The sequence below is a fragment of the Tenrec ecaudatus genome, chromosome 2 (assembly GCF_050624435.1).
Source record: "Tenrec ecaudatus isolate mTenEca1 chromosome 2, mTenEca1.hap1, whole genome shotgun sequence".
In the NCBI taxonomy this organism is placed as follows: Eukaryota; Metazoa; Chordata; class Mammalia; order Afrosoricida; family Tenrecidae; genus Tenrec; species Tenrec ecaudatus.
The window spans coordinates 167980685-167998367 of record NC_134531.1 but is presented as its reverse complement, the minus strand read 5'-3'; the positions used below and the strand labels follow the sequence as shown (position 1 = coordinate 167998367).

Below are 17683 nucleotides of genomic sequence, written 5' to 3'. Positions count from 1 at the left end.
GCTTGCTACCCCTGAGACGCAACAATGAGCAGTATTCAGTGCCTCCTATGTGACGGGTATGGTACCAGATAGGGATAGAGAGCGAGAGCGCAAGACAGTGTTCCGCCTTCTAACTCTCTGTGTTAATCTCATCCAGGCTGCTTACTTAAAATGCTGGTTCTAGGGCACCACTTCTGGGGATTAGGTTTGGGTAAGTGCTAGCAAGTGTCCAGCCATCAACATTTTTAATGAACATGTTAGAGGATGCGGATGTACACTAAAATATGAGAAAGGGACCGGACTGAGACAAGACACAATGATCTGCTCCCCAAAACATTACACCTTAGGAAACCCTGTGGGGCCTTCTACTCTGTCTTACAGGGTCGCTGTGAATCGCACCAGACTCCATGGCGCACACACACAATTTAGGAGACACAAAATTAAGACAGCACTGGCCCTCCCGTCAGCTAGCACTCAAATGGCCTAAGTTTCCAGGCAGACAGTCACACTGGAGGAAGCAGACCTGAGAGACAGGGAGATACTGTAGGGGCTGAGGCATGGGAGAGAAATGCCCTGCCGAAAGTCAACAAGAAAATGCCAACGGCGCTGTGCAAACGAGCCCTCTGGATGCTGTCAGCTACAGCCTGGATGGACAGGGGCCCATCCAGCTAAGGCGCTGCTGTTATTGTCCATCAGGCAGGTGCTGCTGACACAGGGCTACCTCCAGGGAGCCTCCCTGCCCCACAACAGAGGAATTCTAGAAAATTCTAAATTTAGGTGGACATATAGGATCCACAAAAATTCTAGAACTTAGGTGCACATACAGTGGTAAATATTGGTTCCTGGTGTTTTTCTTGAAATGTATAATTATTTAATTATACTCACACAGGATCTGTACATCCTCCAAGAGGCAGTTTTCAAACAGAACAAGGCAATATTAAGTGGTTTAAATTCAGGAAGGTGTTTATCAAGTTTGTATTTTTTAAAAATCATTTTATTAGGGGATCATACAACTCTTATCACAATCGATACATCCATCCATTATGTACAGCACATTCATACATATGTTGCCATCATCATTCTCAAAACACCTGCTTTCTACTTGAGACCTTGGTATCAGCTCCTCATTTTCCCCCTCCCTCTCCACTCCCCCCTCCCCCATGAACCCTTGATAATTTATAAATTATTATTATTTTGTCATATCTTACACTACCCTACGAGACATCTCCGCTGTCTGTCCCCCAGGGAGGAGGTTATATGTAGACCTTATAATCTGTTTCCTCTTTCTCCCTCACTTTCCCTGCACCCTCCCGATATCGCCACTCTCACCACTGGTCCTAAGGGGTTCATCTGTCCTGGATTCCCTGTATTTCCAGTTCCTATCTGTGCCAGTGTACATCGTTCAGTCCAGCCAGATATGTAAGGTAGAACTGGGATCATGACAGTGGGTGGGAGGAAGCATTCAAGAACTAGAGGAAAATTGTATATTTCATCATTGCTATACTGCACCCTGACTGCCTCATCTCCTTCCTGCAGCCCTTCTGCAAGGGGATATCCAATTTCCCACTGATGGACCCTGAGTCCCCACTCTGCACTCGCCCTCATTCACAATGCTTTGATTTTTTTTGTCTTTGATGCCTGATACCTGATCCCTTATTTATCTTCCAGCCTATAGGACCCCAGATTCTATGTTTTTTGATAGACGGGCACCATCAGCTTTCTTCACCGCATTTTCCTATGCACCCACTTTGTGTTCAGCATTCATGTCAGGGTAGGCTGGTATGCTTCTTCCATGTGGGCTTTGTTGTTTCTTAGCTAGATGGCCACCTGTTTATCTTCAAGCCTTTAAGACCCCAGACGCTATATCATTTGATAGCTGGGCACCATCTGCTTTCTTTACCACATTTGCTATGCACCCACTTTGTCCTCAGCGCTCGAGTTGGGACAGGCTGGTGTGCATCTTTCATGTGGGTTTTGTTGTCTCTCAGCTAGATGGCTGTTTGTTTATCTTCAGGTCTTTAAGACTTCATGAGCTATATCTTTTGGTAGCTGAGAACCATGAGCTTTCTTCACCACATTTGCTTGTGCACCCATTGTCTTCAGTGATTGTGCCAGGAAGGTGAGCATCTCAGACTGCCAAATTGTTAGAACAAAGTGTTCTTGTGTTGAGGGAGTACTTGTTCAGGGGCCCACTGTCCATCTGTTTTCTTAATACTCAGGCTATAAATGTACATACATAGATCTATTTCCCCCTTGTCGTATATAAATATATTTATATCTTTATATGCCTGTATTTAAATCTCTATGACTACCCTTTGCTTCCTAGTTCTTTCCTCTGTTTCTTTGTACTTTCCTCTTGTACCACTATCATGTTCTACCTTCATTTGGGTTTTAGGAATTCATCTCAGTTACATTGCCCTTGATCCAGCCCTGCCAGACCTCCCATACCCTCCTTGACACTGATTTTGGATCACTTGTTCCCTTGTCCCTGGGCTTGTTAACACCCACTTCCTCCCCCCCACCCCACCCCCCGCCTCCTCTACTCCCATGTACCCTGGAGCTGTCATCCTGTTGTTCTCTCTTCTGGCTTGTTTCTTCCACCTATCCCTTCCAGGCAGACTTGCTATGTACTATCACAAGACTGAGTACAATGAAGCAACAATTGAAAGTAAAACAATAGCTACAACAACAACAACAACACACACACACACACACACAAACGTATAAATAGTTCAGGGTCTGTTGTCCTTCACAAGTGCTTTGCAGTTGAGTCTGATGGGGTGCCATGTCCTGGCCCCACCTCTCTCCCTGGGGACTTCATTGCTTTGCTTCCCCCGCTGCTCTGCTGCATGCCCCCAGAGGCTGGCTTCCTTGTGGTGTGCTCCTGGCAGGCACAATTCCCGCTGTGTGTCTCTAGTGTTGTCCCCAATGGTCCTATGGGCCAGTGAGGAACGCTGTGTCCCATGGTGAGGCTGGCCCCGTGGTAATCTCTGTGCATTGCTATTCTGAGCAGGAACATTGTCCTTGGGGCTTGGTGAGCCAGGGTGTGCGTCACTCTTTTTTTTTTTTTTTCCCTATCTCCCCTCGTTGTCTCCTGTGTGCTCTGACCAGACCAGCCCCTCTTCTTGAGCTGTAGCTTCAGTGCTGTCGTCTGAAGTGAATTCTTCTTGGGGGAAGAGTGGTGCTGTCCACTTAGTTGGTAATGGGGCCGGCCCCTTCCTGCTGTTTTTCTAATAACATTTAGTAGGGTGTGCTGCATAAAATAGGTGCTCAAAAAATGCTTCATTAATGAACGTAATTAAAACCAATGTGTAACTAATTTGCTCTAGATAATGTGCTCATGCATGCACATCTCTTATTCACGCATGTTGTAAACACACATTTGCCCAAGCAAATTAATGGTTACATTAAGTCTAGGTAAGAGTTAGGCTCGTGGAAAAATCTGCTTAGAGTTTGCCTCCATGCTTTAAAGGTGTGACTCAGCACAAAAGCGCAATATTCTAGAATGCACCACTCACCATATCTCAGCCCTGCTGTGACCGGGGCTTTCTGCCTCCAGGAACACACCGGGTACCGCAGCCGAGTGACCAGTCCTGGTGATTAAGAAGAGAAAGGTTGGCACGGTGGTGACCCAGTCATTCAAGTTACATTGCCAGGAAGCACTAGCATCCAATTCAAAAGCTCCCTGTATTCTAGAGAGAAAAAAAAAAAAACCCAACCCCACAGCCCTCATGCTGATATCAGGCCCTCCCCAAGAAGATTCATAAATGCAGGTGGGCAGGTGGTACAGTCATTGATTTCAACTGCGTTTTCTAGTGGAAAATATGTCCTGTTTTCTAGTTGTCTATCTAGTTATTATTTACAACTGGCTTGTGTGATGTGAAGAGACCAGGCTGGGCTTTGGTCTCTTTCTCCCAGTGGACCTGGGAGGGTACCCCTCAGGCTGGGCCTCCAGAACTTACCGCCTCCATTGTGTTGGTGGTAATTGATGAGGAGAGGGATGGAATCGAACACATACTTTTCAGCCACGTAGTATTTCTTGGGGTTGCCATTGGTTTCTTTGATATGATAGTGCTTTATGCAGGGGTTGTTCTCACTTAAACCAACAAAACACGTAAGTACAGCAGGGATTATGAAGAGGCAACATTTAGATGCAAAGGTGTCTACTGGCATCAGCCCCCTCCCCGTTAACCTGGTTTCTGGACCTCACACAAGGCTGGCAGATCGATTTCAGCCTGTGTTGCCACGCGTGTCCGAAGGGCTGTGTTCAGATGGAGCCGAGGTTCAGATGTGCCTGAACCTTATTGAAAAGAGCATAGAGCAGTGGGCTGGTGATGCTTCTTTCATGACCACAAAATGGTCCCCCATTGGGTTGCCTATCTTCTCTGCTTATTAATATAATTACTCATCAGCATATGCTGGGGAAACATCTCATGCCCTTCCGACTTAGTTGACTTTGTGCAGAACAGCATGAACACCGAAAGCCCGCTCCTGCTGCATTTAGAGACACCTGTATGTAAGGCTCGCCCTGGGATGATGACACCTGAAACTTGGGTTTAGGGACAGTTCCCTATTCTGGTAAAAGTGCCCAAAAGGTTTCCTAATAATGTGGCTTATGATGGACCACTGCCTTCCTTCTGGGAGTCTAGAATTTGGGTGCACGCTAGGCTGAGGGTGTCTGTGTGGCCATCCCCCAGTTAGACCCTGGGCACTGACCCTCTACTGAGCTTTTATGGTAGGCACCAAGTCACATGTGTCACAGATTGTTGCTTGAAGAACTCGGTGTGTCCTTGGTGACTCCAATAGGAACGGGCTCTTGAAACTTGTATCTGGTTTCCACCGGGTTTTACCCCAAGTGCCCTTGCTCTTTGCTGATTCTGATGTTCACTGGCCAGGAATGAAAACCCAGTCCCCAGCATGGAAGGCAAGAACGCTACTGCTGACCCACCACAGCCCTCCAGTCATTGATAGAGTGGAGCCAGGACCCGGTCTCACAGCGTCTTGCTTCCAGTCAGCCGCATCTTTTCTCCCACTCCTTGTATCAATTACAAGCTCCTCAGGATCCGACATTTGATGTCTTTAGAACTCTGTATGCAGGATGCTAACCAGGAAGAGGACCTGGCATCTTTAGCGAAGGGAGTTTGGCTATGTATTTAATGTCCCCAGCCTTGGGTTTCTTATATGGAACGGGAGAAACAAACACTTTCTACCTATTTTCTCACGTTGCTGTTACCCGTCATCACTCAGCCACCACAGAGGTGACTCTCCACATTGCTGAGCAGAGTGAGGCTCGTACCTGACAATGGCCTTGGTGAAAACAGACACGGTGTATGTTCCCGGAGTCCTGGAATCTCGTACCATGAAGGCTCCTTCTTTGCCCTGGAGTAGTTAGAAAGCAATGAAAGATTTAGAAATCCAGGAAACCAGACGTTTACACCCAGGTCTATTTTATTGCCCATAAAAAGGGAACCAGTGCAGATCAGCTTGGTATGAAGACAACTCTTAGGAACGACTACCATTCACTCATTGGTTCATTCAACAAGTATTTCTTGCGCTCCTACCAGGGACTGTCATGCTGAGATTAAAAATAAAACAATCCTCACAGCCATCAAGTCGATTCCGAGTCCTCTACACCGGACAGGGCCTCTGAGATGGTATAACTCTTCACGGGAGTGGAGGCTTAGCTTCCCCCACAGAGCAGCCGGTGGGTGTGAAGGGCTGCGAGGTAACCCCTGCGCCACCGGTCTGTTTAGTGAGGAACAAGGACAGATGCAAGCTTGGTCCTGATGGAGCTCACCCTGTGCCATACTTTTTACGGATTGTTCCCAGTTCTCATCATGGCACTGCTTTCTAAATAGTGTTATCTACGGTTTGCTTGTGTGGAGCCTGGGTTCTCAGGAATGGAAGTAACTTCTCCATGACCCCAAATCTAGTTCCTGGCAGAGTGAGTGTTGTGTCTGCCATGTCAGCTCACAAAGATCAGAAGACACCTGTCTGTCCTTCCAAGAGGAGGCCCTTTCTGTTCTGGAAGCGTGACCGGTTCCTGCTCACTCACTCACTGCCACGGAGTCAATGCCAATTCACAGTAACCCTAGAATTTCCCTTTGGAGCTTCCAAACTATAACTCTTCATGGGAATAGAAAACCCTGTCTGTCTCCTGAGGGGTGGCTGATGGCTTTGAACTGCTGACTTTGGGGATCGCAGCCCAAGCATAACCATTACACCACTAGGGCTCCCTCATTAGTTCCTTAGTGAGAATCTATTTTCAGACCCCTTTCAGATGGATGATTTTGCTGGAGGGTGGGTGAAGGGAGAACCTTAGGATCCTGCATGGGTGCAGGAGGTGGGGAGAGGGAAGAACCATGAGCAGCTGGCCTTTCTACCTTGACCGTTGTGCCAGAACCGATGGAGTCAGAATGGACTTGATGGCAGTGCAGGGTTGGAGCTGAAATAACCACAGGTGAATGGTTACACCAGTTTGTTTGAATCCTAATGGGATTTTTCCATCTTAAAAATTGTGAATGCTCCATGCCGAGCATACTAGTAACATGGGAAAAGTCTATTGTTACAACCCATTTAACTTGGATGGGATGAGGACCACACATCCCCTTTTATTGTTGATGAGTCTCCACTCTGTGGGTCTGGGCACACTGACAGAGAGCAAACAGCCTGGCTTGTACCAGGCACCAGGGCTGCTTCTGGCAGTGACAGACATGTTGAAAAACTCGAAGTAGTGATAATTTCACAGTGTTGTAAGTTTGTTAAAAATCAATGAGTTGGATGCTTGAAACAGGAGAAGTCTGTGACCTGTAAATAAAACCTCAAAATTTGTTTTTACAAAAACCATGCTATTGAGACTGGAGGGACCCCCAAATCTTCCGACTCTGAGAGAAGCTTCAAACCGATGACTTGAAATTACCCCTTGGAGGCAACTGTGAATGAAGCAACTGTCTAGCTAAATGGGTGGAGAATGTTTGCCATGAGAATTGCGCTCTTTGAAAGAATGGTTTGAGATCACATTGTCAGGCATTAAGGCTGATGCATTGCTAGGGCAGCTCTCCTCCCCCACTGCTTCTTGTCAATCAGCTCGGCAGAGTAAGGGGGGGCAGTGTCTCTGATGTATTCTCTACTCTCTTGTAGTTGCTCTGGATGGCATTCAGTGACAGTGACAGGAAACTGGTTTGGGGTTGAGGCTGACAAGAGTTCTGAGGAAACTAAGGCAGACAGCAAGTGACGTGCCACCTACTTCCTGCAAGAAGCTCAGAGGAAGTCACAACCACAACCGCAAAGAACACTGGAGCCTCATATGGGTGTCATGCAAGGTGCCACCTACCTGTGGGATATGCCTAGATGGCGTCCCTTACTCCCTTGGGACATACTCAAAATCTGTTTACCTTCTATTAGAAATCAAAAGAGGTGACCATTTTTTAAAATCTAACATGTCTAGGAGGTGAGAGGGAAATAAAAAACACAAATTAACTCACATATTCCCTTATTAATTCTCTCTCTCTGTGTATGAAGAATCTTCCTTTCTGTACAGTTCAGATTATGAAACAGATTCACTTGCTCAACTTGGTCTCAGTGTATCCAACTCAATACACATGGGACTAGACCAGATCATGTTCAAAGGGAATACTACCTCTCACAAGGTAAAATTTTATAAGTTCCAGGCCTTTCCTGATTCAGTGTCTGCGCTCCAATGCCTTCATTCATACAATAACCTTTATAAAATTATGAGACTTAAAGTACAAAGAACAGCTCCTAGAATTTAATACCTGAACAAAGACTATGAAGGTTATTGTTGGCCATTCTTATGATATCGCATATCATCTGTTGGCCATTCTTAAGATATAGCATATCATCTGTTGGCATTATTAGTTTTATTGTCTTTCCCCATTTGAGACATGTTGATGGTGTTTTGAGTATATTTCTCAACCCATAGGGTAGGTTATTATAAAAAGCACGAATGGATAATGTATAGCCTTTTCAAGCCTCATTACACTCAAAGAGGGTCTCTGACACCTTTTGTTCTTGAAGTGGCTGCTTTATCATCTCAAAATAAACCTGTCATTAAGTCAAAATCACACCATTAATACCAATAGTCTCAGAGTCACGAGACATGACGCAGCAGTGCCCTGGATGAGACTCCTGCTTGAGGTGGGTCAAGGTCAGAAGAGAAACTGCCAAGATCCACCAGAGAGTGAAAACAGTACCACGGGAGGAGGGATGACACAGAAGCACAGGGGTTGAAGGCAGGAGAAGCTACATTCCATGAGGAGAGCAAGGCAGGGCATGGAAACTTCATAGAAGAAAAACATACCAAAAATATAAAAAAAGGTAGGGCTCCCGAGGAGAGGTTTTCTCTGGTTCCTAAACCCCAGGAAATCCTAGAATCACCTGGTCTCACCCCTAGAGGTTCTGATTGGGGAGCGGTGGTGTCAGGGCATCTGAAGTTTTTAAAAATCTCACACAGTATCGATCATAACCAGCCAGGCTTTTCACAGCATACTCTCTCGTTTAAAAGCTCTGATCAGACATTTCATGTACATCCACTCATGCAATCAACAAATAACGATACAATGAGCAGCTATTCTGGGTGCTGAGCCACAGCAGGAATAAGATAAGGGGTATCTATTCTACGAGAGACATGAATGGTGCAGGACACTGGGAGCCGGCTTTAAAGAATCAACCCGTCTCCTAAGAGTACTGGCATGCTGGGGTCGACAGTGGGCTGGTAACCATCAGGTTGGTGGTTCAAACCCAGCAGCTGTTTCACAGGAGAAAGATGAAGCTGTCTTCCTCCGTAAAGACTTACAGTACCTGACACATTACATTGTGCCACAATGAGTGGGTGGAGCCCTGGTGGCACCGGAGGAGACACTGCACATTGGGCTACAACCCACAGGGTCAGCAGTTTGAAAGCACCCGTTGCTCCGCTGATCAAAGACGAGACTTCCTGCTCCCCTAAAGAGTCCCAGCCTTGGAAACACATGGGGATAGTGCTACTCTGTTCTGTAGGGTCGCCATGAGTCAGAAGCGACTCGATGGCAAGTGAGATGAGTTTTCTCAGTGGGGATGGTCTAGATGGTAGTGACCTGGAGTCTCTCTGGGTGATGCAAACAGTCAACATGCTTGGCTGCTCACTGAAAGGTCAGAGGTCTTTCTACCCAGAAGTGCCTCAGCAGCAAGGCCTGGCAATCCACTTCTGAACAAAGAAATCAGCTTTGAAAACCCTAGGGGCACGGTTCTGCTCTGACACCTGAGGGATTGCTAGGAGTTGAGTCTGCTTGGTGGTAATGGGTCTTTAAATATACTATTGAATTCTAAGTACTATTTCAAATCGCATACAAGCAAAAGTAAAAATTTAAAAACTAGCAAGAAAATGCTATTCAGTTCCAGTTACAGAGAATCTGACCAGGACCCACTGATGGTGGGTTCGTAGACTATTGATGGAGGGAATGAGGATTTGGTAAAGAAGTTTAGTGGATTAGAAAGGTGTCATGTTTCAACTGTCCTAGCAAGCAGTGTTTTTTTAATATCATTTTATGGGGGGCTCATAACAACTTTTATCACAATCCATACATCCATCCATTGTGTCAAGCACATTTGTACATTCATTGCTCTCATCATTCTCAAAACATTTACTTTCTACTTGATTCCTTGGTATCAGCTCCTCATTTTCCTCCTCCTTCCCCGCTCCCACCTCCCTCATGAACCCTTGATAATTTATAAATTACTATTTTTTCATGTCGTACGCTGACCGATGTCTCCCTTCACCCAGTTTTCTGTTGTCTGTCTCCCAGGGAGGAGGTTATAGAGAGATCATTGTGGTCCCGTTTCTCCCCCCACCTTTCCCTTCCCCTCCTGGTCTGGCTACTCTCAGTATTGGTCCTGAGGGGTTTATCTGTCCTGGATTCCTTGTGTTTCCAGCTCTTATTTGTGCTTGTGTACATGCTCTGGTCTAGCTGGGTTTGTAAGGTAAAATTGAGGTCATGATAGGGGGGTGGGGATGAAACATTAAAGACCTAGAAGAAAGTTGTATGTTTCATCATAAGTACAATGTTTTTAAGTGCCTCGGAAAGAATGGAGAGATCGGAGAAATCTTTAGCTAGGCATTGACAGGATTGTTTTAAGGAGTCCCGGCAGTGCAGTAAGCTGTTAGGTTGGCTAACCAAAAGGTTAGTGGTTGGATCTCACCAGACACTGCATGAGAGGAAGATGAGGCTATTTATTTCTACAAAGATTTACAGTCTCAGAAGCCATTCCTTGCTGTCTCTTAAGAATCAGCTTGATGGCAGTGAGTTCATAGTTGAATTATTGAAAATTTAAAAAGCGAAGTCTGCACTTGTGTAAACTGTATAGTGCAGATGTGAAACTGATTTGACACCCCTCAGTTAGACCTTTGCTAGCCACTGTGGTGACCTGCGGCAGGTACCTAAGAGAGACTCTAGTGGACTCCAACACCGCAACCCGTGATGTGCAGATGGGTCAGACTAGGAAAGGTTTCATTATGTGAATCAGCAACACCCATCATGCTACCGACCAGGAGTCAAAATGCTGGGCAGGCCAGTGTAGACCACATAATTGACTGGGAAATAAAACAGATACTCGGGAACGAACCCTCAGATTCTGATTCTGTAGGTCTGGATGGGATCTGGAATCTCTATGCTTTAGAAGATTCCCGCGATTGGAACATGGGGTCTATTGGGAAGCACGTGAAACAACCGCAGTATGGAGTCCTTGTAGAACCAAAGTGGAGCCCTTCCCAGTACAGCCTCAACTCACTTCCGGTGCGTCCACAAAGCCTTTCCCAATTCCTCTCGAGGCTTCTCTTAACTCCAAACCAGGGCCAGTCCTGAAAGCTTATAGTTTATAAAGACTGTTCTCTAACTCGTTCTGTACAGACTGTCTTCTTTCCCAGGAGCTCACTGAGGGTAAAGACGCTGCCTCAAGCACCCCAAACTGTCTAGCCCGGTACTTAGCAAAAGGGCACGTACACGGGTCTATGTGGAGAAATCCTAGTCATGGAAATGGCCTAACCTGCCATGAGGTGGAGGATGCTGCCTCCCAGACACGGCAGAGCCACCCCTCTCAGGCACCTGCCGCAGGTCACCACAGGGGGGTTGGGAGAGTCCATAAGGAACTGACCTTGTTCTCTGGGCTGAGAACAAACTGCTCAAGAGCAGAAGACACTACTTGGTGTCTTTACTAGCATCCAGCTGAGGAGTGGCTTCCCCAAAGAAAGACGGGACACGGTTCACTGCTCCGAAGTGCAGTTTTCTTTTTCTCTTCCCGTTTCCTTGTATTGAAACCCTGGTGGTACGGTCGTTAAAGTGGTCAGCTGTTAACCAAAGGGCAGTGGCGTGGTCTGCATTCATGAGGGCGCCAGGGCGGCACGCCTGGGGCGGTTGGGAGCTCTGCTGGTGCGGTTGGGTAAGCACAGGCCGGTTAACAGACAGTCCACCGTTCAGACACCCCAGCTACTGTGTGGGACACGATGAAGCGCTCTGCTCCCATAAAGGATGACAGTGCGACTATGGGTCAGTCCGCTCGCGATGCCAGTGGGTGGAGGTAGCAGATAGGGTCACTCTGAGTCAGAACCGACTGGCAGCAATGGCTATGGAAATTGGTTTTGCCTTTTACAGATGAAATCAATGTATTGCCAGCTCCTTTGGCACAAAAGAACGAGCATGCGAATGATGCGCTGCACGTTTTTTTGTGTAATTCTTCGACGGGATTCATCACCTCCCCATCACGGCTTTCCATTCCTTTCCTGACATCCTCCCATGTCCCCATCTCAAAGGGTCACCAGTAGCCACTGCCTGCTATTTTTAAGAACGCCCGAGCCCAGGTGCAGGAGCCCTAGTAGCATTGGACTGTGATCTGCAGGTCCACAGTTCAAAACCACTAGGAGGTCCATAGGAGAAAGACAGGACTTTCTACTCCCGTGAACGGTTACAGTCTTGGAAACTCACAGGGGCAGCTCGATCCTGCCCTGTCAGGTTGCTATGGGTTGGCATCGACTCGCTGGCAGTGAGGTGTTTTAAGCCCTGTAGCTGGCTGGTCATCTTCAACTCATGGTGACCCCTGGAGGCTGCAGGAAACCTATGCTCCAGAGGGTGTTTAGGGCTGAGTCTTTGGAAGGAAATCCCACAGTCTTTTCTCCTGACAAGTGTCTGGGTGGACTTGAACCCTCAGCCTTCCTGTTAGCAGCTGAGTATTTTCACCATTCAACCACCAAGGACTCTGCCCAAAGTAATAGTAACTGGAAAATGCGGTCATTTGCTAATTTTGTCAATTCTCAGATTACTTTGACCAGACATCAAACCACTGTGAATCCAAGATCTCAGCCCACTGCAGGCACTCAAGCACAGCGTGCCTGAACCAACACCCCCATTCATGGTATCGTAAGTCGAAAGGAAAGCTAAGGAGACGTACTGTGTCCAGCAGGAGTTTTTCAGCTTTGTCCCGGCTGATGCTCTTGTTGTACCACCTGAAAGCAGGAAAAAGTCACGGTCAACAGCATGCTTAAGAAGTCCATGAGGTACTTATGAAAGACAATGCGAGACAAACACCAGCTCCTTCTCTGTTTCTACAGAGACTTTTAAAAGCTAAAGCAAAACAGGATGCTTGTACCTGTTTAAATTGGACGAGAACAGCTGAAAAAAGACTGCCACGAGAGGGGCCACTGTGGAAGCTGGGCATGGAGGCGCATTATATTATTTGCCCCACATTTGTGTATGTTGGGAACATTTCCATAATAAAGGTTTAGAAAGCATTTCCCTTCTCCTCTTTAGATCTCATTGGGTGGTTATAAGTGGGATGATGGTAGGGCTGGTATAAAAATTTGATATAAATTTGTCAGTTCAGCAAATATTCTTTTGAGACGACTTTAGCATTTTCCTCTTTATGGCTTCTCTTCCAGATAGTCTGCAAAGTAATTATATTATTAAAAATTTTTTTTAAGGTCTGGCGAAAACCAATGGTTTTCACTCCAATCGTGGAGCGAGTTCTGACTCAGGGACCCTGTGTAGAACAGTGCAAACAGGGCCCTGTTCACTGCCCTCCTGACAATGGTTGTTACAGGAGCTCGGAGTTGAACCTGTTGTTGAAGCCCCTGTGTCTATCCATCTCACCGAGAGTCTTCTTCACCGGCCGTCTTCTTTGCCAGGGACTGCTGTCTCCTGGTAACATGTTCAATGCACATGAGATGATATGTTTACAGCCTCGCTTTTAATGAGCATTCTGGCTGTCTTTTCTCCAGGACAGATTCTCTTTTTCTTCTGGCGGTACTTTCACCAACACTGTAATTCAAATGCCTCAATCCTTTTTTCCTGGCCAGCTTCTGTAGGCAATACGAGGCAACTAAAAATACCCTGACCTGGCTCAGGTGCACTTTAGTCCTCAAAGTGACATTTTTGCTCTTCGACAATTTTAAAAAGGTCTTGTTAGACAGATTGGCCCAATGCAATCTGTCTCTGATTTCTTGACTGCTGCTTCAGTGAGCATTGACGTGGATTCAATTAAAACGAAATCCTGACAACTTCAATCTTCTCTCCATGTTCTATGATGTTGTCGATTGGTCCACTTGTGAGGATTTTGGTTTTCTTTACCCTAAGTTGTAATTCATTCTGAAGCCTGTAGTCTTTGCTCTCTGTTAGTTTGTGCTTCAAGTCCACTTTACTTTCAGCAAGCAAGGTTGTGTTGTCTGCATATTGCAGGATATCAATGAGCCTTCCACTAATCCTGACGCCTCATTCTTCAAATACTCAATGGTTCCCTTTCATGATATTCTTCCCCCCCCTGCCCCCCACTGGAAAAGAAGTCTTTATTCTGATCCCACCAGCTGTACCATCTGTTATGCACCTTCTTCCTTGACAATCCGGCCTTTTTTGAGTGGTCCCATGAAAGCTTTTTTCTCTTCCACGGTCTGGAAATGGCCATGGCCAAACTTGGAGGTGGTGTCGATGAACTTGAGGTCGATCTTCTCCAGGGCACGGCGCTTGGTCTGCACCAGCAGGGACTTGCGCAGAGTGAGCACTCACGTCCTGGTGCCCACCACGCAGCCCTTCAGCATGGACAAAGCCGCCCAGGGGGTTGATGCTCTTGCCACAGATCGTAGTCGGTGGAGGCATTGTTCTTGATAAGCTTGCCGTCCTTGACGAGGTAGCCCCGGCCGATCTTATAGATCTTGTTGATCTCTGTGCGTGGTGGTAGCCTTTCTGCCCAGCGCGGGCCACTGAGAAGGCCACGTGGGCGGGATGCCAAGCCCCGATACAAACCACCTTGCGCAGCACTCGGTGGGTCTTTCGGGGCAGCTTCTTGGTGTGCCAACTACTGGTGACCCCTTTGTAACCTTTGCCCTTGGTCACCCATGACGTGGGTCATTTCGCCCTGCCCAGACACCTGGTTCACCGGTACCTGCTGCTCCAGCTTCTCTAGGGCCCAGTTCAGCTTCTCAGCCACGGAGCCCCCGTTCACCTGGATCTCCATCAGGTGCGCCTTCTCCTGGCAGGGGAAGCAGCGCATCTGGGCATGGGCGATGGCGCGGATGACCGGGCAGGACTTCTTCATGCGCTGGCGTCCTCCTCCAGCGGTGTCTTGCCCTCGTCACCTGCCCCTTCTTGCAGTATTTGGTGAAAGCCTTCTTCGTCGACTTGTGCCAGTTCTTGTAGAACCGCTGCGTGCCCTCATCACTGATGTGCTCGCCAAAGACCGTCTTGAAGGTAACATAGTCCACGATGCCCACCACCTCCATGGAAGGGGCCTCCACCACTTCCTTCTTGTTCACCTTGGAGACTGGTCTGTCGACCTCGCGCACAATGTGGGTCATACCCACCGTGTAGCCCAGGAAGGCCGTCAGGTGGACCGGCTTGGAGGCGTCATCCGTGGGGAAGCTGGTCACCTTCCCGCGGTGCTGGCTGCTGCGCTTCTGAGGCAGGAAGACCAGAGACTCGTGCCGGGCGCCGAGAACTTCCTGTGCGACACACTTGTTTCTATCCGTGACCACAGTGTCTAGACTTTCACAAACAAGAGCAGTCTTCTCGGGATTCTCAGTAATGCGTTGTTCTTTGTCACAATCTGTTGCCATTTTACTTGCTCTCTTCAAGGCACTGCTCTCCTGCTTATTTAAAAAAACAAATTCACTGCCATAGGCTGGATTCTGACTCTCAGTGAGCAAAATCCAAACCAAAATTCCCGTACATTAGTCGATTCCAACTCATGACAACCCTACAGAACAGAGCAGCACTGCTCCTGTGAGTTTCTGAGGCTGATAACCCCCCGCGAGAATAGAAAGCCTCATCTTTCCCCCTCAGAGTGGCTGCTGGTTTCAAACTGTTGACCTCACGTTAGCAACCCAGTGCACACTACACACCCAGAGCTCTTAGGGGGCCAAATAAGGAAGCAAAACACATGAATCAAGAACAGATAAGGCTTAAAATCAACTCATAAAAAACACCTACCCTAAAACCTCACCCCTTGCTGTCAATTCTAACTCACAGTGACCCGCTGTGTTACAGAGTAGAACTGTGCTACCAGGTAGGGACTTTTGCTCACCTAAGGAGTATTATATTTTGAAGAACACAAAAATAACCTTACTCATAGGTTTCCAGGTTATTTGGAGATTTTTCCACCAGGTAACTGCTTGGTACATATCCTTCATGCCTGTTAAAAGGGAAATTTGTATTGAGGTTAATTACACCTAAAACCCATGCTGGTTCTATAGATTTAAACTCAGAAAGTTTAATAATGAACATTTCTCACATTATTTGGTATCAGTAATAATATACTTTACAGTTTCGGAGTAAAAGATTTTGTGTAAATAAATAGATAAAATAACAACAGCCTGTCACCTGTTAAAGGCAATAGGCTTCACCCCTGAACTGTGAATAATAAAACCAATAGTAGTTCCTTTATATTGCATGCTGTCTGCTGCTCTCCTCGTTGTGAACTTTCCTCTACTGGAAAAGCAAAAGCGGGAGAGCGAGTCATGTGCGGTCTCTGCTTTTTATCAGGAAACTTTTTTTAAGTGTGTGATAGCAGTTTTTCCACTTCACTGCCATCACTTGATAGTCAAGAAACCAAACTAATTAAAAGATAAAATTTTACTTTCCAACCACAAGTCCCAAAAGATACTACGGGTCTATATTTTAATCTTTTGAATTCAAGACCTCGCTAATAGTTTTTTTCTTTTTTCTCTCTTAATAATGAAGCTTCTTCCCCTACAAAAAGGCACGAGAGAAAATATGAGGTCAGGCTGGATTTAAGGGGTTGTCTCTTTTGAACAGCAATTCAAAAGTGTGAGTACACAAAGCAGCGCTCCCAGCCGCAATCTCATTCAATGCCACAAGGTGAGAACGTTGCCGCTTCCGCTCTCTGGGCCTGTGACTTTGTAAAATGAGGAACCTAAACTAGATTATCATAGAGTTGCACTCTGCTAATGTAAAAAAAGAATGCCTGATCAGTTTTTTTTAATTTTTTGCAGAATAAGTCTAGTGTTTAATGGGCACGGTATAATGCATATCACAGAGTTTCTTTGAGGAGTGAAGAAATGAAGAATCGAGATGCCAGACACAGAATAAGCATTTTGCATCTTATGCCCACAGTCAACACTGCCCATCCATCATGGCACACGCTCTTCAGACAATGGCACGGCAGGTCTCTGAGTACCTTAACACGGTACTCACATGGCCACTGCCAGCTGGTAAGAGATACCTATTTGAAAATGACCTGTCATTCTTTCAGAATTCCCCTTCATGATACCTGTCTTTGCCACACCATGGGTTTACAATGCTATTAATGATCAAAAAATAATTTTGTTTCAAATAGAATTACTATGTTTTCATAGGCCAACTAACGCTTGTGGGGGGGGAGGTCAATGCAAATGATACTGGTTCTTTTCACTTGTATCTTACAGGGGATTAACAAAACTCCATTTCCATCATCTTGGTGATTTTATCAACACTGTGAAGTAGGTAAAGCTGATACTGTCACTTCCGTTTTGCACATAAAGAAATAGAGGAACAGAGTTTAAGTCATTGCCCAAAATCACATAAGGAGTAACAGATGAAAGTTTACACTGCCTGTCTCCCATCTGCGTACTTCGCACCACCAGTCACTATTGCCTAGCAACCTCGGGAAATTCCTACAATGAGAGTGCCCTCTGAGACACCCTCCTTGATGCTCTTTGAAGTGCTGCGCATTGAACGTTTCTACGGACCACGGTTCAAAGGGTAAACCATCATTTGGAGAAGGAAGGCCTACGAGAAGAAATTTCCTGACACATTAGTGATGCTAAATGTCAGTTGATCAAAATGGTGACTTTCTGAACCAGTTTCTCTGATAATTTGTAGATCCAGGTCCCTGGTGCTTGCTCCTTAAATGGGTCTTGTCATGTGATCAGCCTCATTCACTGTGAGTGAACTAAAGCACACAGTTCCAGAAGTGGGCCTTTGAGGGTGTATTCTTAGCCACCAAGGTGTACTGCCTCCTTAACCATCCTGGGTTTAACCACATCTTACTGGCCCCACCCCCACGTGAAAATATACATTTTGTTTATGTCAATGTGAGGCTGGAACTGTAAATATACTTACACCCCAAAAGGATGATAAAATAAAATACTTAACCCCGTTGAAATGTTTATGTGGTGGCACAGAGGGTTAAGCATCCAGCTGTTTCCCTCGGCCCTGGGTTTCAAGCCCAG

General features: G+C 46.4%; 1 protein-coding gene and 1 pseudogene across 1 annotated transcript in view; both read right to left on the bottom strand.

Moving 5' to 3' along the window:
- ITK (IL2 inducible T cell kinase) overlaps nucleotides 1–17683 on the bottom strand; it is a 78752-nt gene that overhangs the window by 14156 nt on the left and 46913 nt on the right. Inside the window, exons 7-11 of the mRNA XM_075541889.1 lie at nucleotides 15580–15645; nucleotides 12418–12472; nucleotides 5276–5358; nucleotides 3942–4075; nucleotides 3498–3572 (exon numbers count right to left, since the gene is read on the bottom strand). Of these exons, the coding sequence (XP_075398004.1) occupies nucleotides 3498–3572; nucleotides 3942–4075; nucleotides 5276–5358; nucleotides 12418–12472; nucleotides 15580–15645 (413 nt within the window). The remainder of the gene's footprint in view (nucleotides 1–3497; nucleotides 3573–3941; nucleotides 4076–5275; nucleotides 5359–12417; nucleotides 12473–15579; nucleotides 15646–17683) is intronic.
- On the bottom strand, nucleotides 13838–15185 carry LOC142438891 (large ribosomal subunit protein uL3 pseudogene; annotated as a pseudogene).